Raw genomic sequence first — 23,201 nt, forward strand, 5'->3', positions numbered from 1 at the left:
CTTTTTAACATCCTGTCTAAATAAATTCCCTTTCACCAAGCAAGCAGAGACATCTCTGAGGAAGGCTTTGAATAATATTTCCTTCACACTGTTGAGCACAACGGAACCAAACTAAAGTTCTGTCCAAATGGATGTGGGCCTCACAGCATTCCTATCATCCTCCTCACAGCTGCTTGGGGCTGATTGCAGCCTCTTTTGTAATATTTAAGGATTTGTTTATCACCTTAAAGACACCTGCTAGTTCCTCAATTGGATACCAAACAAAAAAAAAGAATTCTCCTATTGTCATAGATGGTAATGTTTGGAGGATGAATAACTGTTATGCAGAGAGAGTATAATGGGCAAAACACTCCCACATAATGTGGTTCATAGCTTTTGAAGTAAGACTTCAATGGAACAACCCTGAACAGTGTGGAACATGTCGCCCACACTGCACTTCGCCACTCCGTCAGATCCACATTCGGCTTTTCTCCCATGTGTATGAAACTGGATGGAGCAAAACAACTTTTGATTGATGTACTGTATCAATGTTTGAACTGACGTAAATACCTGTGGTGTTTGTATATGAGCAGGGTTTTAAATGTGCACAATATTTTCGGTAGTTATGAAACCATATCAGCACAGTATCAGAGAAACAGTAGTTTCTAGCAAATATTTGCAACAGCGATATATTTAAAGGGATTGGCTAGTTATCTATAAATAAATAAATAAAAATGGATTATTCACCCCATGGGCCCATGGACTCTTTTGGGGTTTTTGTCGCATTCCTAAGCCAATAATTATTTAACCAGCAGTGGTGGACACAAGGAGCCTCCAGTCCTTTGTTTGAATTTGAATCCTGAGAAAAGTAATAGTTTTGTTTGTATATAATGAGGAGACGATACACTGTACAATGCTTCAGAGAATTCCCTGAACAAATGCTCTGCAGGAACACAATGTAAAATGGATTATATAGGCCAGAAATGGTACAGTACAATACAATAACTTAATTTGTACTGTACTTAAATATTTTAATACTTTTGATACATATGTCAGCTTGTACATCATATTGTATTGTAAGAGCAAGCCTCAGTGACATTCTCTAGATGACAACACAGGTGTGCATGTGTCTGCAGTTGGCAGCTCCTACGGTTTGTAGGAGTGGAAAGGAATCCAGGCAGCCATCCAACACAGTACACCTGCTCTCAAGGACATACAGTATGCAAGACTCAACTCAGCCATCCATGCAGGGTCTGACAAGCTTCATAGATCATTGAGCACGTCACTTCAAACTAAATAGAAGATGCTTTCTCAAAAGTCCAGCCATTCATACATACGTCATCACATCTTATTAACGCATCAGCGCATTAATCTATTACTAGGACAGGATATTAATATGAACCATGCAAATACATTCCCAAAGGGTGGATATGCTTGCATGAAAACAGTCTGTGCAACTTGATTTCTCATAGAAAGCTGACTTTACTAACAATATTTTGTCTAACATCACTGTAATGCTAATCTTCCAAGACAGATTCAGAGCTCCGTGACTGTATAGGAAAGCATGTGTCCCCCCAGTTTCTCTCTCACTACTGCCTAACTAACTAGTTAGTTAGTTGTGTTGTTTTGTATGTTAAGGACCCAAGGCAACGTGTATAGGCGGCTAATTTTTTGTGCTAGATGGAAAATGATGTCATATTAAAAGCCTATAGATAGATTTATTACCTGCATTATTTCACCCACGGTTTATCCAATATTAATTTATAATACATTTCATTGACCTACAGTAAATCCACCCTAACTGGGGCTAAATCTGCATGTCTCTAATCCATACCAAGTACCAACACTGCCTATCAATTTAGTGTGCTTGTTTTAAGAACATAGAGAACATAATTCCACAGGCTTTGCTGACACAACGATCATCGTACAGGGCTTCGATGGGGGGAGATCACATCCGCCGATGCATTCGGCTGTCCGCACAACCCTCTGCATTGCTTTGCGGTTGCGGTCGGTGCAGCTGCCATACCAGGCAGTGAAGCAGCCAGTCAGGGTGCTCCTCTGTGGTGCCTCTGTAGAAAGCTTTTAGGACTTTGGGGCACCATGCCAGCTTTAGATCGGGATCAATTCAATTTGTTGCTGGGTTTGATATGGAAGTGGTTTCAGCATTTTGTGTGTGTGCAAATTACCGGATATTGCATATTGTACGTGGGCTCTAGACCTGATCAGGCTGATTTATGTGGAACAGAAACCATGAGGAAAACCTGCTGACTTGAATTTATATGCGATATAACTTGATGCCATTGTCATTCATTCATAATCGTTCGAATTTGGGACCCAAAAACACAGCTGTTGTTAAATAGCTATAGCCAAAGATTCTTGGTTATAGTGTGATGAGCACAGAGTGTGCTGAATCTAAATATATGGAATCTGAATGAGCCCAATCTGAATGTGCTGACATTTAATGTGCAATCTGAATGTGCTAATGCCAGATGATTAAACAAAATCCCCATCTGAGTGAAAAGAAAGATATTCAGAGGATGGCTTTTTATGCAGCCACTCATTCATATGAGCTCAATCTGGTATGGAGCACTGTTTGATTTCCACATAGCTTAACCTGAGCATTTCGTCTTGTAACATGCACGCACACTACATTGCACAGATGCTCAGATATGCTCTCTCTCTCTCTCTCTCTCTCTCTCTCTCCCTCTCTATCTCTCACACACACACACACACACACACACACACACACACACACACACACACACACACACACACACACACACACACACACACACACACACACACACACACACACACACACACACACACGTGTCTCTGGTGGTTCTCTGTGTAGAGGTTTGGGACAGACCAGTTGGCCAGGATGCTTGAGATCTCATTACTGTTGCCTTGCCTCTCGTGTCTCTCTCTCTTGTGGCACAGAATCACTGTGTATTCTTCCAGACATACAGACAGTGCCATACTGCCATATACCGTATGTGCTGTTGTATGCAACATGACAACGTTCCTGAAAGAATGTGATGCCAATGGGTATTTACTTGTTACAGTAAGAAGACTGATGCTGATACAAGTTTCTGGGGGTATATACAGTATGTCCCTCCTGCCGCCATGCAGTTAATGGAACTATTACTCAAGGTAGAAAGTGCAGTATTGGAGGTGAGGGTGTGGGAAGCTGTGAGAGGCTGTTGAGGCGATAAGAAGTGAGCAGAGAAAGCAGCAGTGACTGTGTGTAGGTGGTAACCATGCAGCTCTGCTCAACCTGCCTCAGCCTGGCCTGCATTATTAGCTCAGCTTCAGTTTGTCTGGAATCTCTTAGGAAGGGACAAATCAAAGGCAGGGCAGGAGGGCATGTTATACAGCTCAGGCAGCTATACTGCACATGTGAATATGCCTGCACACAAGAACACATTCACATACAAACTAAACACATGGGTCCTGATCCCTATCGTGCTATCGATTTTGTTTCTACATCTCTCCTCTTCTCCTTTGGTTCCAGAGCCCCTGCATTAGAAGCCTGTCTTTACTGGCAAAGCATTTTTTTCAGTTGGAGGAGACAAATAAAGCTTTAGCCAAGAACAGTATACACCAATACAATGACTCATGTTGGATACTTTACGACTATGCATTTTACTGACAGGGAACTGCAGAATGTGTGACTAGACATGGATTAGAGTAGATGCAATCGATGTATTGAATGGTATGTAATCAGAACTCGTTATTCTCATATCAATCTGGCAAAACAAAGGAAAAACAGTGCCCTCTACTGTTTGTTTTTCGCAGCTCAGAATCTATTCTTGAGAGATTAGTCTCATTACTTGACTTAAGACCCGGAGGCGTGATGAATGCCATTTGGCTATTCTGAGTGGCCAAAGAGCATTGACCACGCTTCCAGGTCTTAAGTTAAGTAATAAGACCTGGTACTTAAGACACTCAAAATACAGCCCTATTAATATTGTCATATTGCATCATCATTGCAAGCAATGAGTTATGTCCTTAACCTAACACTGGCTTTATGTGGCATTTGTTTATCTGTGTGCATGCGTTCATGCCAAAGTGTGCATGTCACATAGTGTATAATGAGGCAGTGCTCATCCTTCATGATCCTTCCAGTCTTGTCGCCTCCTCCAGAGTCCTGACAAACATGAGGTCGACGGCTGCAGGCAAAACATGTCAGATATAATGATTCACATTTTCCCTCCCTGTTCATCTCGTCTCTAATCAGCATCTGTCTTCTTGAGTCAGGCCATGGCTTGTGTGTGTGTGTGTGTGTGTGTGTGTGTGTGTGTGTGTGTGTGTGTGCGTGTGCATGTGTGTGTGCGCGTGCATGCGCGTGCGTGCGTCTTCACAAGGCCCATGGTATGTGGAACCATGGTACCGGTATATATACGGTACGGTATATATATGTAGAGCATAAAAAATGTGAGAACACAACAATTGAATATTGTTCCACTCTGAAAAGTGAAAAGGCCTACTGTATATTGGCCGTATCTCTTTAGGCCAATTCTTTCTGGTCTCCTTGGTAAAACATTCTGCCAGCAGAGATGTGTCCATTTCCTTTCCACAGAGAACTGGTAATCGGCTTTGTTGCTTTTGGGGATAATTTTCACACAGCTGTGTCTTAGCAGCTCACACACAAATTGAGTTGCGAAAATAATTCCCTTGATTTTATTTTTATGCACGCGGATTAAATTTACAGTGATTTCAAGATTGTTTTTCTTTCGCTCATATTATATTCCACCCTCGAATATTATTTATTCTGTTGTAGTATGCAAGTGTGCGTGAGTGAGAGAGGGGGGGGGGGGTGTTGTTGCTTTGTTTTCGTTTTCCACTGAGTAGTCCTACTGTAGAGTGTAGAGGACTAAAATAATATATGTGAATATAATGACAGTAGGCATACGAGAGGCAGGCATTTTGTTGCCTGTTGCTTTGTTGCCATGTGACATGAGAGCTGGTGTTGAAATGCTGTCACCTTTTTAGTTTGGACAGTAGCTTATTGAGAAGTCGTCAAAAAAGATGTATTGTGTGTCGAGGCCTAGCTGCTGACATCCTCGGATGTATAGCCCTGTTGTGAAATATTGCATTGTCAGTGTGACGCAGCGGGGTGCACTGAGTCAGCCAGGGGTCATGGCAGTGCCCCATACGGGCATGTTGTGTAGCTGTGCCCACTTCCGCGTCTAGCATTGCTGTGAAACTGCACCGTTCTCTTCACCGTTCAATTTCAGTTTGAGGGAGGGGGAGAGGGAGAGAGAGAGAGAGAGTGCGCCAAGTCATACCAAAGACTAGAGTACTTAACTCCTGTACGCTGTGGGTGCATATGCCCGCAGAAGATGGGCATGATCATGTGCGTGTCTCGCCTGGATCCTAGCTATGCCGTGGCATTCTGTGAGGACTGTATATCCTGCATGAATTACTTCATCCAGTCATCTTGTACTAACGAGGCAATGCCTGTTGTTTACGCCTGACGTAAAAAAAAGTATTTTAAATCCTGAGAGTTTTCTGAAATAGGCCTACCTATGTTTATATCAGTGGTGCTCAATATTTCCGCATTTTCACGGGTTTTTCAAAAATAGCAGACCTGCAAGCTCATGAGCTTGCTATTTTTCAATAGCCAAAGTATAAGATAATGCTTAAAACACCAAAAGGGGTTCCCGCCCAGAATAGGTTAAAGGAACTCCAAGGGAGCTGAGCTAAGGTATCTGGATTCAGAATTTAGGCCCCCGATAGCAAATCGAGTCCACCTAAAGCAAATCCAAGTCAAGACCAATCATCGGGAGACTGATGACGTATTGAAGCTCTGCCACAGCCACAAATTATTATGGAGATATCAGATTTTTTGCCCCACTGGTTTGGGTTCATCGTTTCCGCTTGAGAGAGACCAGATTGAGGTAGGAGAGGGAACACAATCTGGCGGAGTCATGTTAATGTAAATGGGCTCTGATATGGGTATAATAGAATGATTTCATTGAATTGTATAGTGACTCAGGTGGACTCCTGGGGGAAGAGTCCCGAGTCATTTGGTCCGAGGCCGAGTCAAGTCCAAATCAGATTAAGGGCGAGGCAGTAGTAAATAAAAATGTGGACTCAAGACCAGACTTGACCAGACTTACTACAACACCAGTCCCCGCATCCACCAACACCATTTGCCATGATGAGCAGGACAGGGATGGTATAGCTGGGCCATATATACTCCCTGATGGCCACAGAGGAAGAGGAAGGAGGTTGAAGATGAAGAAGTCCTCCCCAGAGGAAGACAGTGAGCAGAGCACAAATTGACTCACCACACTGTGGTGGTGGAAACTGGTAGAGAGGCTTTAATGTGTCAGTTGGCCTCCCGTCTGGCAGGCTTGAGTGTCTCCTTCACCCCTGTGGTAACCGGCCTCGTGTGCCTGAGATTACAGAGGCAGCAGAAAGCGTCTGTCAGGCTGCGCTGCTGGCTCTGGGCTCCGTACATATTTGCACAGTATTGTGTAATATAGTATTGTGTGTAGCACGTGCTGAGGCCCACTGGGTTGTGTATGTATAGTTTGAACAAAGTTGAGTATGGCTTTGGGATTCTGTGTTTACATACAGTATAGTCCCCCATAGATATGTAATATGTAGCTGTGGAGAGGTAGTGTTGCAGGGCTTCACTACTTCAGGATAATAGTAGTAATACTAATGATGGTAATGTTTATTTCATCACAACGTGCATCCATTGGTGCTATGCCATTAGTCCAAGTCTAATACGAAACAAGTACCAATGGTCTGTCAAATGAATAACTAAGCCTTACCCTGACCCTAACCCTAAGGTCACACTAACACAACGATTGTGTTCTCGATTGGATGCGCAAGGTCACACTGCATTGACCACTTGAGTAGATAGTAGTTAGTCACGCAGGAGGGGGAAAAAAAAGACATTTCAACTTGTGTCGCGCGTGGGAGAGAAGCAAGCACGGACACGTCCGTTTCACGGAAGTACGGCAGCTTTTGGCCCTAAGTGTCAGATTGCCCAATCCTCCCTACCTTCCTGTTCATCTCTAATTAAAAATGAATTACTAGGCACATATGTTGCTTAGTTCCCATGTGAAAAGCCCTTGATGTGCCTTTGGACTAATGAGCCCCATCCATTATGGAACCTGGGGCTTGACTCCTGGAGGGTGTTGCTTGCCAGGCTCAATTGATGGAAGTCTGTGTAAATTAATTGGTAATACACCATTGGGGATGTTCTATACTAGAAATGTGCATATCAGTGCACATTTGCGCACATGTACATGTGCATAATAACCATGGTACACTGCAGTTGACACAATAAGTTAACTTTTTTGCACATGGAGCCAGGTTGGTTGCAAAGAGGAAGTAATTAGCCTCCTTCCTGAGGACTGCATGTGAGTTCAGAGAGACTCTGATGTACTGCTGCGCTGTGTAATTAAAGCGAACACAAACTATGCGGAAGAATGTTGTGTATTCAGCTGGAAGCACCATGTATATCACATCATATATTATTGTATTATTGCAGTATTGCTGCTGCATACAGCACGGTCACGGTAGCATCTAGTACAGATAAGAGAAGGTGCTGATGGTCCTGGAGGGTGGGATGGAGGTGAAGGCGTTATTGTGCCTCTTCATCATTTTATTTTTGCGGAGGGTCGAGTGTAGTTTCTTTTCGTCGTTGGAAAGTTATTTTGGTGGAAAAGGGGCCCTACAGGCCTACAGTACCAGAGCACCCACCGGGAGGACGTAGAGCCTTTGTGCTACTTCCCCTGACCAACAGTCCCTGTTGACAGGTGCTGCCTCAGCCCATATAGGAATATGTGAAGTGACAAATATCACCTTCCCCTAGCTCAAACACAGGCCAATTGTGTTCGTACAGACGTCAATCCCAGTTTCGAGTGTAGTTCCTGTACCATAGTAATCATTTTTGCCTTCAGGCCCTGTGAACATTGGGCTGCTCACTTGAGATTTTCAGGCAATAGACTAGTCATTTGTCTGCCCATTTCTTTCCTTTCACTCTGTAAGAACTCACAGTGCAGCTTAGTACACACTGTGTTCAGTGGTACCGACTGGTACTCGACATGGAACTTAAGAGAAGAAGCTATTAGAAAACATGCCCTTTCTCTTTCTCACCAACTCACACGCACACGCATGCACGCACGCACGCATGCACGGATGCAAGCACACACACACACACACACACACACACACACACACACACACACACACACACACACACACACACACACACGCACACAACTTGCACAGACTTCACATCGTCTAACCAGGACAGGTATCTCTTGATAAAGAATGGAAGCACAGGAGTCTAAACATCTTCCCCTCCTCTTCAACTCCATTGGCTTCTATCGTCACCTCCCTAGAGTTTGCCAACTGTGCATGCAACCATCACACCTGTAGTCTGTCCTTCATCACCCGCATGTGATCACAAGAGCAGAGATTTATCCCCCGACCTACTGTCCTACTTCCTTCATCTTCATCTTCCCCTTCATAACCCCTCTTCACCACCACAACCGACGGCCAAGCAACCCGCAAATGATCTTGCTGGTTGCATGGTCGACGTGTACAGGTACGTGTTGATCTTCCCCCAGCGCAAAACACAAATTATATCTTCCCTCAGCACAAAACGCAAATTATATCTTCCCACAGCGCAAAACGCAAATGATATCTTATTCCCCCTGCGCAAAACGCAAATGATATCTTCCCCCAGCGCAAAACGCAAATGATATCTTCCCCCAGCACAAAACGCAAATGATATCTTCCCACAGCGCAAAACGCAAATGATATCTTCCCTCAGCGCAAAACGCAAATGATATCTTCCCCCAGCGCAAAACGCAAATGATATCTTCCCACAGCGCAAAACGCAAATGATATCTTCCCTCAGCGCAAAACGCAAATGATATCTTCCCCCAGCGCAAAACGCAAATGATATCTTCCCACAGCGCAAAACGCAAATTATATCTTCCCCCAGCGCAAAACGCAAATGATATCTTCCCACAGCGCAAAACGCAAATGATATCTTCCCTCAGCGCAAAACGCAAATGATATCTTCCCCCAGCACAAAATGCAAAAACTATCCCAGTGCAGGACGCAAAAGCCAACTTAAACTTTGCACCTGGAGGTGTGTCTTAAAACCCCCTGTTATCCATAAAGAGCAAATGTTTTGCTATTTGACTGAACTGCACATTTCACTTCTCTCATGCACGTGCCTTCTCAAGAAGTACGGACAGAAACAGTGCAAATGCGTTGCAAATGTGTGTGCGTGTGTGTGTGTGCGTGTGTGCGTGGCACAAATAAACAACAGGGAAATAATGTTAACAAACATAACTTAGGAATGAATTACTTGAACTGTTTACTTTCTGGTTTCAATCACTTGAAACTAACGCACTACATTACTTGATAAAACAGAAAAAGTAATCTGAGTAATTGTTACCCCCAGCACGGGGAATCACTATTCTTAGAGCCCTCAGCTGAAAACAACATATACTGTAGACAGAAGATGACAGCATAGTTACCTGAATCTCTGTTCTTCACAAAAGTTGACCTTTTATCCCATGGTAGGATATTTGTCGTTTCACGGAACACAAATAGCCTTTTCGGTATTTAATAATATTAAATAGCTGTTCTTGTTTGGTTTAGTTTGAATGTCAAATATATTATATCTGACATTCAGGGCCCAATTTCAGGACAGGCTTACTGATGTGAGGCTCACAGCGAATGGGCAAATTAACCATTTTCAGAGTTGAAGTGGCAAGTTGTTATTGGCTTGCATGTGTTTGGTTATTTTTAGTTGAGAACAGCTCGTACTCGTCCAGGTAATGAGAAGTTGTCAGGGCATCAGTGTCATTCTGAAGTGAAGATATGCTGTTTTCTGAAATGTATTTCAGATACTCAGATGTGAAGGTGTGCGTGTGTGTGTGTGTGTGTGTGTGTGTGTGTGTGTGTGTGTGTGTGTGTGTGTGTGTGTGTGTGTGTGTGTGTGTGTGTGTGTGTGTGTGTGTGTGTGTGTGCGCGCGTGTGCGCGCGTGAGTGAGTGAGTGTGTGTGTGTGTGTGCTCGCGCGCGTGCGTGTGCTGTAGTAATTATCTCCATTCTTTCTAAAGTGCTAGATAAGATGATTGTGTTTGCTTTATTTCTTTCACATTTTCATGTGTGTGTGTGTGTGCGCGCGTGTGCGTGTGTGTGTGTGTGTGTGATATTCTCTTCTCTTCAACACAGATCAGGTGCTGTAATCATTGACTACATCATTTCTAGAGAAGTCTTAAGTAATCCTATTGCAGTGGGAATAAACTAGACTTGAGCATCCATAAATCTCTTATATGATCAGAACATCACCGCAGGCATTACAGAGGAGCTATAGAGAAATTATATAATTGTACGCTGCTGTACCTTTACAAAGGCATACTTCATTAATCACAATATTCATCTTCCTTCAATTAGGTGATAAAATAAAAGGGATAAAACTGGTTCAGTGTTTCTATTTTTGTCTGTGTGTGTGTGTGTGTGTGTGTGTGTGTGTGTGTGTGTGTGTGTGTGTGTGTGTGTGTGCGTGTGTGCGCACGCGTGTGCTGTAGTAATTATCTCCATTCTTTCTAAAGTGCTAGATAAGATGATTGTGTTTGCTTTATTTCTTTCACATTTTCACATAGGGCCTGTTCAATAAAGTTGAAGGTGAGATATTTCATGACTCACAAGTTGACTTTGTGAGTCATGTAGTGTTTGATGATTTAACAACTTTTCTCAAAGAAAAAGAAAATTACATTTAATGACTTTTATATCAGCCTCCAAATGTAAAACAGGATCTGTGGTGCAGCCTCTTATAAAATAGTAAAACAGCAAAACAAGAACACAATTTTAGCCTCTTGTTTAGCTCTCATAATAATATGCTAATTCTTCTGTCATTTGTTCCATGATTTTACACATTATGGGAAGTGCAATACAACAGTGTCTTGATGGCTTTTTTAGATGTTTATCAGGCTTTCTGATTCAAATCCCACCTTGCTGCCAACCTCTCTTCCCACACTGTCAAACTAGTGTATAATCTTGTTTAAAACCAATATCTTCGAGATGTAGCAGATCTGATCTTTCCCTGGAGATGTAATAGCAGATTTTCCTATTGCTCTTTGCACCTTCTGTAAAGTGAACAGGGGCATCTAATACACTACATCCTCGTTGTCCTCCTTCCTTCCTTCCTTCCCTCCCAGCACACCAAGATGTTCCCTTGTGGTTTGTGCTTATTCTCTTTCCTCCCTCTCAAAGGTTGTCTTGAGTGGTGAACATTACAAAATGCCTTCATTGATGGTATCATCTCTGCCTTCTCTTTGTCAGACATTGCTGTCTCATCTTCAACTTTAATTGGATTAACACTGGATTCAATGTTATTTAGGGTATTGTGACAACCCTGAAAAACACACCCACATGGCATTGCCAGTAAGGTTATGAAAACAAAATATCCCAACATTCCTTCAAAACCTTCCGGAGATATTAAATTCATGAGCATGTGACGTAGAGGGGGTCATAGTGACCTTGATATTTGACCATTGTCCATTCATCAAAGGTTCATGGTTCAAGGTTCAACATGTATTTGCCATTTGCATGCTAAAGTAAATTGTACTCAGTGACGAGCAGTGTACAGTCTAAAAGTGAAAAAAAAAAAAAAAACTGAGCATTGAATAACGGTAAAGTACACAAATGGGACATAGACTTCACCAATCTAACAATGGGTGGAAGCTGTGTCTGAGCCTATAGCTGTTGTGGATGTAATGCTCCGCAGCATCTCATGCCCAAGGGGAGGAATCCTTGAGTCAAATTGGACGTTTGTGTCCAAATGTCAAATTCCCTTGAGGCCTTTCTGAGATATCACGTTCACAGGAACAGGACGTACATGAGGTCAGAGTGACTTTCGCCTTTGTCCACCTATACTGTACATCTATTCATTTCATCCTTGTGCCTGTGGACGTTTGCGGCAACTGTCATGAAAGTCTCTCGAGGCATTACTGAGAAATTGTATTCACAACATTGGGGTGGACAGGTGGGCAAAGAAATTGCCAAATAGCCAATCTACAAGCTCACAAGATGCTGTGAGGTGACCAAATATGGAACCTTCCATGGTCCAGCCTTCAGTGTTCAAGAGTTTGGGTTTAAGATATGGATCCTCCATTGCCACAGTGTTAATGCCTCTGAAAGCTACTTGCATTATCCACCAACCTGAAGGTAGAAACCATTTATCTCTCAGCCTGCAAGCTGCCACAGGCAGATTGTTCTCCAGTCAAGCTTCTGCAAGATGGATGACTAGCATTGCTTGATATGAGGCCTCCACTCCATAGAAACCACCAGCAAACTGTTTGGCTTCCACTTTCACCCTAAATGTGGGCTGTGCACGGATTGGTTGGTATTGAGGTCATTCGTGAATTAATATTACAAGTGTTCACTTATGGAGACAAAATATGTCTGGAATGTGTTGGAGCCAAAATGGCAGTTTATATGGACCAGAATTGGTTGTTGAAACCTGCCTTAGTGATTGTTCATTGTTGTCCTTGAGTGTGTTCAGCTCTGCCAGCCAGGAGATACACATGTTGTCGCTTTTGACTTTTGATTAAAGGAGAATTTAGTGATTTGGGAAAAAATCCGTTCCGCCGCGGTAACAAGATGTGCAAATGCACGCACTACAGTGGGGGGGGGACACGCGACAGGCCAACAGCACACACAATTAATTATTGATGAATTATTCAATTCATCAATAGGTTTTCATGTATTTCTGTTCATCGTTTCATACTTATTAGTCTTAGTTTCATGCATTGAAGACCATGGGAACCTATTTTCTGAGCAGTGTGAAGTGAGAAATAAGGAGAAGCTGGTCTGCTGAATTAATACTGTATGACATGTCAACAGTCGATTAACTAGCAGGAGCTTGCTGTTGTCACCTGCTTGATATTATTGTTAATAGGTGTAATTTAGATGGGAAAGTGGTGGACTAAGAACAGTGGGTCCTGTATGGCTGTAAGGCTTTGCTCAGCACAAGCAAACAGCCAGAGGACCCATAGATTTGATGGCTGTAATAGAAGGAGGCCAGACTGGTATCTCATTAGGAGAATAACAGAGACAGTCTATGCAGGGCCTTTGGGGACAGAAAGTAGAGAGGGAAAAGAGAGGAGAGTGTGTGTGTCAGTGTCTGTGCATGTTTACTGTATATCAAGTCAAAGGTGGAACGGTGTGTAACTGTCCTAGGACGCCCCTGGCTGCAGCTAAACTGATCACCTGACTGATCAGTTTCACCTGTGGAGGTGAAAACACACAGCAGCCTGAAAGCATTTTGCCAGGGTTTACCCATGGTTGTGAGTTCCAAGCAACTGGGTATATGAAAATGACCGTCCATTCAACCTCCTCTTGTGCGTTTGCTAGTGAGACATTTAAGCAACAGTATTGCACACAGAGAACAGCTGATATAAAAGCTCACATCGCATCACTGATGCGACTGTTGTCCCGCGACACCATCGAGGGACGAAGCATACATTATACTTGATGTGCAGCCATGGACAAAAGGCTCTGCTGCCGTGATCATGAGCGCACCTCCCGTTCTTATGACAGCGACTGGAGGTGTGGTTTTGAGGACAACTGATTTTAATTGCTATTATTGTTCAAACACAACAGAAACCAGGGATTATATATTTCAGGGGCGAGGGATCACAATAAAAATCCTAATCATTCTTCCTCCACACTGGGAGAAAAACACCATCTGAAAGTTTGATGGTGCATTTTTTACACGTGAGTGCAGTTAGAACTTTTCCATTGCATCTTATGAGAGGAAGGGTTCTTGTGCATGCTGTTGCTTATCAGTGTGACATCGTCTGTTAAGGCGTCTAATGGGGTTTGAATTCTGGTACCTCGGGCTCGGCCAGGTGTCGTAATGAACACAATTGGCCTTGTTCGAGGGACGGAAGCCAGATGGGGAGGGCGTTCTCTGTCGCTGCACTTAAATATGGCCACTCTTAACTGCGACTACCAATGTGCCCCTCCACATGCGTTATGTTCTCCCAGTGAAACCCCTGACTGTCGGGTGAAAACAAAACAGCTGTCGACTTCTGGTGTATCGCAGGAGATGTGCTTGTCTACATTCTCCGTAACGAACCTATACGCATAAGGGTCAGCAGCAACGAGGGGACCATTGTCATGGTATAGGCCGTTAATAAAATTAACTGTGGTGTGCGGTGAATTGCTTTGATTGACACGTCAAATGTACTGTTATTTATTTAATTTGTACACAGCAAACACACCCATTGAGATTGCACGGAAACATAGTGTTTGGATTTTTGCCAACAATAAATCTTGTCTCTCACTTAAAAACGTTTGTAACAGGACCCCTTCTGCCAAGAGACGGGGAGAGAGAGAGAGAGAGAGTGAGAGAGAGAGAGAGAGAGAGAGAGAGAGAGAGAGGGTGAGAGAGAGAGAGTTGGTGATTGCCAGGAAGAGCAGAGTTGCAGCCATTCATCTCCCTTGAGGAAAATAGTTATTGATTTGCTATTTGTTACCTGCTGCTGCCATAGGCACTTCTTCTAGCTGCTCATGGATTGACTGGTAAGCACCAAGCAAGCCAAAAAGGGTTGTATAGTTTTACCTAGTGCTCTCGCCTCTCCGCTCCTCCCCAAAATGGCATATGTTCGTTTGCTATTGATTTTCACTTGTCCATTATTTATACATCAATGCCGATAAGGACAGCAAAAATCAATCCAGCCTGTAATTGACTTAAAGGGGAATTCCGCAAATGTTCAACATTTTATTATATCATCAATATACTGTACCTTAGAGCTGTTGTGTGGAAATAATTAAAATGTCCCACCATTCTGTGTTTCCAAGAACTGGAGGTCTGGAAAAAAAAAACATTAACATGTTGAAGTACATATTTTTTTAGGCAATAGTCTGAACAATTGTTTTCCCTCATGTGGAAACATTACAGTGTTTATAGTCTGAACTTTGAATTGTGCAAATATACACTCATAGCCTATATATCCCTCAGGCATATGAATTATCATATTATTGGCATATTAACAGCCTCAAACCCCAGTGAACATTGTTCACACACACCACATATTTAAAGTAAATCTACAAATTATGTAAATGCCGGTTCTGAACATCCCTGTGGAACAGGGACATGAATATAAGCAAATAAATTACTACTTCTCTATATCATGCATGCCTGTGTTTCAACTGTGAGACGTAATGGGCCGTTTTCAAGAGCATTGAAGCAACATCTGATAATAATTTATGATTGACATTTCTGATATTTGGATTGCATATAATGTTGCTCGGACAGACAAATCAAGCATCTGTAAACTGTTGATATTGTTTTTTATTTAACTGACCAACTGACCCAAACCTGCTTTTTGACTTGAGGTCGTTTGGGTGAGAAGCACAGACAGTGGGTCATGTTATGCATTTGGTTTTTTGTCATGAAATAAAACAATCTCTGAGATGTTGAGGGAATGTTGTGGCTGTGCCTCTGTAACTGCTACACGTGTCCTGTATTGAAGTTGAGGATCAATGCTAGCCAGTCAGTCGATAGGAATTTATATGTGAGGAAAGAGTCTATGGGGTGGGCAACCATGATTGACTGTTCAATCTTCCGGGGTCGTATGGTCGATCACAGAGCAATTTGAAGGACTGAAGGATTTAGAGGATATTCTTATTTACAGGCTCATAAGTCTCTCAACACGTCATCGTCATTCATTTGTTATAGTTCTCCATCCAGTGTGGACTGTATTTTTTGTATCTGTTGTATTGTTGTAGCAACACATCACACAAGACCATTTCCTTTGTAATAATGTGTTTTACGAGGGTTTTGTTATTTATGTGGTGCATGTTGTTTTGGCTCCGTTTGACATGTTCTGTATTTGAGCGCAGGAGCACACTGCACACCCCCACTCGCCCCCTGTTAAAGTCTTCCCGGGGATCTGCACACCAGGCACAAATCAAGCTAGAAAAAGTGCCCCTCGGGGCACAGGTCTCCACCAGGGCAGGTCAGGTTGTGGCCTCCTGGTGGCGCTATAATAGGCCAATGTGAAACTTTCTTCTTGTGCCTTGGATGTTCCAAAAATGTGTTTTACGAAAATCCACCTGTTGGTGGAGCTATAACAGGCCAATGTGAAAAGGGTGGGTGTCTGTGAAAGATTTCACGTAAATTGCATGCTGCGTTCATGCTTTGAGGCTTTTTGTTCAAAATGGGCCAATCCTGCAAATTTTGAAAGCCAATGTTAGCCAATCAGGATGGAATATGAAATATCAGACAGATCTGTCTTGAGCACATGACTATAGAGATACTGTGTAACCATTTGCGGGATTTGTGGACAAAATATGGAGGAGTAATATAAAAATATGTGTTTTACACATGGAAATTTGGGGCAGAGGTTCATCGTTGGCATTTAGGGAGTGTGTGTGCAAAGTCTGGCATCGACCGGGTTAACAGTGCCGGAGATTAGCTGAACACAGACGGACGGACACACACACACAGACGGACGGACACACGGATGGAGTGCAAAACATACTCTCTCCAAATGCCTTCGGCCTGGTGGAGACAATAACTTCTTTGAATAGACAATTATATAAACACAATGGACACAAGGAATTAACACTCTCACTTTCTGCTGGTTATAGTTAAATTACAATCACCTCTGAGCTGTGAATGGTCTGCTGTTGTGCGTTCACGCAACTCCACTCCTGACTTGTCTATTACGAGTTCTATCAAACTTTATCAAACTTTCCGCTGTCCTATACCTGTGTGGGCAAGTTAGCAATTGTATGGAAACTTAGGAAAGCGCATCAACACACCCACGAACACACCCCCACCCTCAAATATAGTAGTCGGCATAATGCTTAGTAGGTATAGTGTACTCGCATAGGATGCCTGTATATTATGTGATATGAAACCGATCCAGTGGATCTTGATGAGTTATCCCCTTTATCTACTTGAGCTTTGGACTCCCTGAAATTGAATTGACCTCCATGCCAACATCTCGCTTAAAGAGTATAATTGCCTTTGGTAGTATGTTATAGGAATGACGAGAAGTATGCTGAATCACCTCAGCGGCTCGCTTGAGGGGCCAGATCGTTGAACACAGAGGTCACAGCTTCTCGCATGTGACATCTATATTGTTGATGAGTTGGGAGGAAAAGCAGCCTTTTCGTAGATTTATTCTTTTTATCCTTTACTATCACTTACCAAACCACTGACATTTTTGCTCTCCAAAGTGCATAATTATAACATGAAACCCAGGAGGAAGTCACTGATGTTGCTCTGGAGAAGTCTGGAGCTACAACACCAGGGTTTTGATTTCCAAAAGTTTGAAGATTTATTATAAACTTGTAGTTACTTGATGATATAAACGAAAAATAAGGAAAATAAATAGAATCACAGATTGTTCAGATAGGACAATAGAGAGATATACGTCAGATTGATTGAAACCTTTATTTCAGGGGAATCCAATTGAGACCAGGGTCTCTCTTTCAATGGCGCCCTGGATACAAACAAGAACATTTACAGCAATGATTTTACATACATGACATGGACACAAAGATAATAAATACACAAACACGTACACACATGAAACAAAACCTTATAACCAAATATTACAAAAAGCAGGTGCATATGCCTTCCTCTAGTGTGAGGTCAGTTAAGAGTGTTTTAAAAATAGTAAAAGAGACAAGGACATCCAACTTCAATTTTTCCACAATTATTCCATAAATGTGGAGCATACACCCTGAAGGCAGTATCTCCCAATTTAGTAGTAGTTTTTGGTACCGACAGAACGACAGAACTATTTTTACGCTTTGACCAAATTAACTAGGTCCTTTTTTGTATACTCTTTACTCAAGCACTGGAATCGAGTACTCTGTTCACCTCTGATCAGTTGTTCTCTCAGTCAACTTCAATCAAAGAGGAAAGTGTAACATTATCTTTCTTTTCAAAATCTTTTTATTTTCGTTTTATAACAGTATGCGTGTCAAGTCACACATTCATCGAAAAATTAAAATTAAAACATTCGATTTTAGTATCAGTGACTGTGGGGTAAACAAACGTACTGTATAAATCACAGAGATCGTGGGCAGACATATTAAGAAGACTGTCAAAACATGGCCCTTCAAGACAAAAGAAAAACGAAAAACATTTTCTCCCCAATTTAGTATAGCCAAAGTGTAACATTATCTAAATACATCATTACACTTGACCAAAAGTTTAATCACAACAACGTTTGGAAAATGTAGTGAGGCTATAATATGCCCTCCCTATAGCAGTATGGGATGAGGGAAGAACAGGGGGGAATGCAGTCTCCTTCAGGGACTATTAAATCAGCAGGGGAAAGGGGATATTACAATGAGCCTGACACTATTCTACTTTAATCTTCCAAACTCCCCTCGTCTGAAGTGGCGTCTCACGGTGGATCCGTCTTGGCCTTGACCCCTGGGCGTGACCTCGGCCGTATCTTCTGCTGTAATCTTATCACCTCGCCTGCTGCACATCCTTCTCCGGAGTTGTTGCTGAAGACACCCCATCGCCCAGTTCCCTGGTTGAACGTCTCTCATGCACAGTTTTATTTCATAGGAGGATTTATTCTTGGGGAAGATTACATCATGCGAAGGAGGAGACCCTGTTCTCTCACCAGAGACGGTCGGGAGGCTGGGAGATAAGCGGCCTCTGACCTTTTGGAAGAGACTGGCCAATGCAGTCCCTCTCCTGTCTCCCACCTCTTAAATTCCTGTGGGCGCACAGAACTTCACTTGGCCCTGAGGTCACTATGTTTACACAAATGTTCCCCGGCTAGCCTGAATTCTGGATCGATCAGTAATTGTTGAGGCAAGAGGAGTCCTAGTCTCAGAGTCCGAGACAATATTCACAAATGTGCCTTGCCTACAGCGACACATTGTGAGCTTGTAGATTGGCTAGTTTCACTATTTCAAAATTGTGTAATTACTAATTACTAGTCTGTACTTTTAATTACAGCCAAAATAGTGTAATTAGTAGTCTGTACTTTAACTACAGCTTGCTGTTGTTAGAATAATGATCTGGCTGCGATTATACCCTGCACAGCATTCTTTTCTCTTGGTCTCTCTTTTCCTTCACCATCTCAGATAATACTTACTATTGTGTAAGCCCAGAACCGACTAATCACAGCCATGGGAAGTACAGCTCTTCATGATTGCCTATACTGTATGTCTGGGTATTCATTCTATAGCTCTACACAATAGCACTAATCTTCTATTGTTTTCTATTTTGTTTTCCTCTCTATTCTTCTACAGTGTATAGCCTTTATCAATGTAATTGTTTTGCCAGGGAACAGCTTGGGTACAAGTTTATTTCCTGTCAGTTGTTGATATTCACAAACTATGTAGGCTCGGAAATGTCAGATTTGAACAAAATAAACAGTAATAAAGACACAGGTTAAAATATGTGTATCTTATGTATATGTATCTTTATTTCAGACTACAAGGTCTATAACAATAAATATTACAGGGGGAAACACAGGAACCGGCCGGTTGCCTTAATAGTGTGAGATTGATTCTGGGGCCTAAATAATATATTAGACGTTTTTTTCATCAATAATTGATCAATGTCACCATGGTCCACATCCACATACTGTACAGTGTACAAAAATAAACTTATTTTCTTCTTCAAAAGGGCACATTTGTCCAGAAGGAAAGGGGCAGCGGCCCAAGCACCCCCTAGTGTCTCCCTGTGCTCGCCACTGTCCGACACAATAATCACCTGCAAGGGATTTCTTGACAGGAAGTCGCTCATAACATGTCTTTTTTTATTGAAACAAACACTTTGCAGATTGAAAGAGGATAATTCAAGCTTTTCGTACAGCTGTAATGTTGGTGACTGAGTTTAACGTTGTTTAATACAGTCAGATAGGACTTTTCTATTTGGATGAATGGGCTGTCAATGGTAAATTGCACCTAGTTAGTAGTTACCAATTTACAATTTACAATTTAGGCATTTAGCAGACGCTCTTAATCCAGAGCGACTTACATTAAGCAAGAACAAAAGCATGGGAATACATCACATAAAAACATTCATCATGAAACATGCGTAAGCTAAGAAAGTAACAGTGGAATATCTATATAATGAAATTTATACGTATAAACTTTACATATATACTACTATGCTATTCATATGTACTATGGCGTGCTATGACTATATACAATGCAATTCTAGTGCTGTCTACATAACATGCTATAAGTCTGTTTCAAATGCTATCTAAGTCTACAGAAGTGCTATCTAGGGTAACCACATTGCTGGCAAGATGAACGCGGTCTGCATATGGTGCATATGCAGCACCCGACTCTGAACAGAATGGAACAGAGCCTTCATTAGTAATAGCGGTAACATGTTTAAGAAAGTAGGGAAGGGGCCCATTTCTTTCCAAAATGTAATCTGTCACGGTCTTTGCAATAGAGCCCGCATTATCTAAGGATCCGCATTTGTTGCTCGTATTCTACACCGACAGTATATGTCTCTGTTCTTCTGACAGTTATTTGCAAGGTTTCACAGCACGATGTCTGTGCAATGATCTTGATGTGTTGACAATACAGTTCCAATATCCTGCAGGGTTATAACTCAGTAGTATTGTAATGTGAAAACCTTGCTTCCATCGTATTGCTCATCACAATATGTGAGCAGATTAAATCCATAAAGTAAACAAAACACTACTTGAGACTGAGAGGATCATGGCTTAATATATACTGTATGTCTTTGCACAGATTTGTTTTGAAATCCTCTTGCTCTTGAATACATTTCCTGAACCAGCTGAGGGAATTGAATTGGAAGCAATGAAGCAAAAGGTCGGATTGAGGCGGGTTTATGGCAAAACATACCAACCACAATCTGAGTGGAACCATTTGTCATGTTCAGCTATAGCACAAGCGTTGTCCAGGGTCTATCCATCAATTGGATTGCAGATGCAGATGCAACCACTAATAAAATGCAGGCCTATTTATTACACTGAGTGTACCTTTAATGGACCCCCCTGAAAAGTAACACACACACACGCACGCGCACGCACGCGCACGCACGCACGCACGCACGCACGCACGCACGCACGCACGCACGCACGCACGCACGCACGCACGCACGCACGCACACACACACACACACACACACACACACACACACACACACACACACACACACACACACACACACACACACACACACACACACACACACACACACACACACCGTTCTGCTTGACAAGTGCATGATTTATGGAGACGTGAAGAGATAAATTGTTATAGGGATCATAGTCATTAGCACAGGATACTGGAAAACAGATAGCCTGCAAAGCCTGCACGTCAAGTACAGATCATCATTCAAAATATATGAGGTCACCTGTGCTATTATCCATACAGGTATTTGACAGTACTTCACAGGTGCAAGGACATCATGAGTTGCATAAGGAGAAGAGACTGGAGCAACACGGACATTTAGAGCCTTTTATAAAGGTGCTAAGTATACAAACGACTAACGTTTCGACCTTGATGACTTGATGACCGCAAGGTCGAAATGTTAGTCGTTTGTATACTTAGCACCTAAATAAAAGGCTCTAAATGTCCGTGTTGCTTCTCCTTATGCAGGTATTTGACAGTCTTGTCATGTAAGGAGAAATGGGCAAGTGCGCAAGTGTGTCTTTAGATGTGGGCTAGTGAATTGTCGTGCGTGGGTTCAGCTGTATGTTCAGCATGTCCTTGCGGGATGCCCTATGGGATGTATAATGCATACTGTATTCTGTCTGTATGCATACTGTATTCATGTCCTTGCGGGATGCCCTATGGGACGTATAATTCATACTGTATTCTCCTTTATATTCCAGGTGGCTGTGACAGGGGCAACCCCGGGGCAGGACCCATGAAGAGTCATAGAAGATGCTCGCAGCCTTGACGCCTCTGCTGTTCTTAGCCATGTGGATGAGAAGCACCTCCGGTGGTCCGCTCTCCTTCAGAATAGGTACATTTTGAAGTGCACGTGGTACTAGTTTTATTTATTTATATGTATATACATTATTAGTATTGTCCAAGGAAGTCTTCTTTATGGCGGATGTAGCGCTGCTGTTTGGAAACGTTTCCTGCAGTTCGATCCCAGACTCCCCTCGGCTTTGTGTTGAAGTGGCCTTGAGCAAGAGACTGACTCCCCAAGTTACTCCCGATCAGCATTGATAGCCTTTGTTGTGTGAATGGGTGAATTAATGCATAATATAAAACGCTTAGGATAAAATGCATTATAGAAATGCCATAGTTGTTTGTTATGTAAATCTTGGTGATCATCCTGCCGATGTTTGAGGTTATCTATCAGTCATCAGACAAAAAGTTAATTTGATTAGCTTTTAATCTTTCTTGTCAAATAGTATGAATTATATTAATTCATTAATTAAACACTTCCACCTCTTTATCCTGCTGTTTACAAGGTCGAGGAAGTAGAACCAACCCTGAATAGGAACTTATTATTTTACTGAAATAGTGTGTCCATTATTAGATCTTATTACATGGCTTGGTTGAATGCTTGATTCAGGTCAGTCGCTGAATGCAGCGGTGTGTTATTTAAGGAAATAGGTACAAGGGAATACCTTGTTTTGTTGTGTTTGGGGTAAATATATTAATTTATGTATTAACTAGCCGTGTAATAAGCGGGATAAGTTGGTCACCCGCCTGTTGGTGATTTATATAACAACAATGACCACCTAGCCATGCATGCATATCCCTTACAGAACTGTTGTGCAGTCACATCAGTCTGTAGGTACTGTATATGACCTGTCTGAGTCTGGCTGGTGGGACAAGTGGAGTTTGTTAGCTTGTTGTCATTCTTACCCAGTCAGCAGGTCTGTGACATCCTGTCCCTAGCCATTCCACCAAAAGGTTGGCTGGCTGTCTCTTTATTTATGCATGGACCCTCTCCTGTGAGGGAAACCCTTATGGACATCAGTTCTTTCATCAGTTATTCTGGTGAAATATCTTGGCCACAGCTGGCCAAGAGGGTTGAGGGTTTTTTGTGTGAAATCCATTATACAGTATATACCTACCTGTATATAGTGGCGGCGGCGGTGGCGGTGGCTCAGGGGCAGAGTGGCTGGATGGTAACTGCAAGGTTGCCAGTTCAAACCCGGGCTCCCCCAGAGTTAGTGTCGTTGAGCAAGACACTGAACCCCTAATTGCTCCTGATGTGCTGGTTGGTGC

At 42.5% G+C, this 23,201-nt stretch overlaps 1 protein-coding gene across 3 annotated transcripts in view; it reads left to right on the forward strand.

The window, feature by feature from the left end:
* Positions 1-23,201, forward strand: part of grik4 (glutamate receptor, ionotropic, kainate 4) — a 197,965-nt gene that overhangs the window by 82,246 nt on the left and 92,518 nt on the right. For all 3 annotated transcript variants that reach the window (XM_080772183.1, XM_080772184.1, XM_080772185.1), the window contains exon 3: positions 21,845-21,978. In XM_080772183.1, the coding sequence (XP_080628309.1) occupies positions 21,897-21,978 (82 nt within the window). In that variant the 5' untranslated portion in view covers positions 21,845-21,896. The remainder of the gene's footprint in view (positions 1-21,844; positions 21,979-23,201) is intronic.

The sequence above is a fragment of the Protomyctophum bolini genome, assembly GCF_963924005.1.
Source record: "Protomyctophum bolini genome assembly, chromosome: 9".
Classification (NCBI taxonomy): Eukaryota; Metazoa; Chordata; class Actinopteri; order Myctophiformes; family Myctophidae; genus Protomyctophum; species Protomyctophum bolini.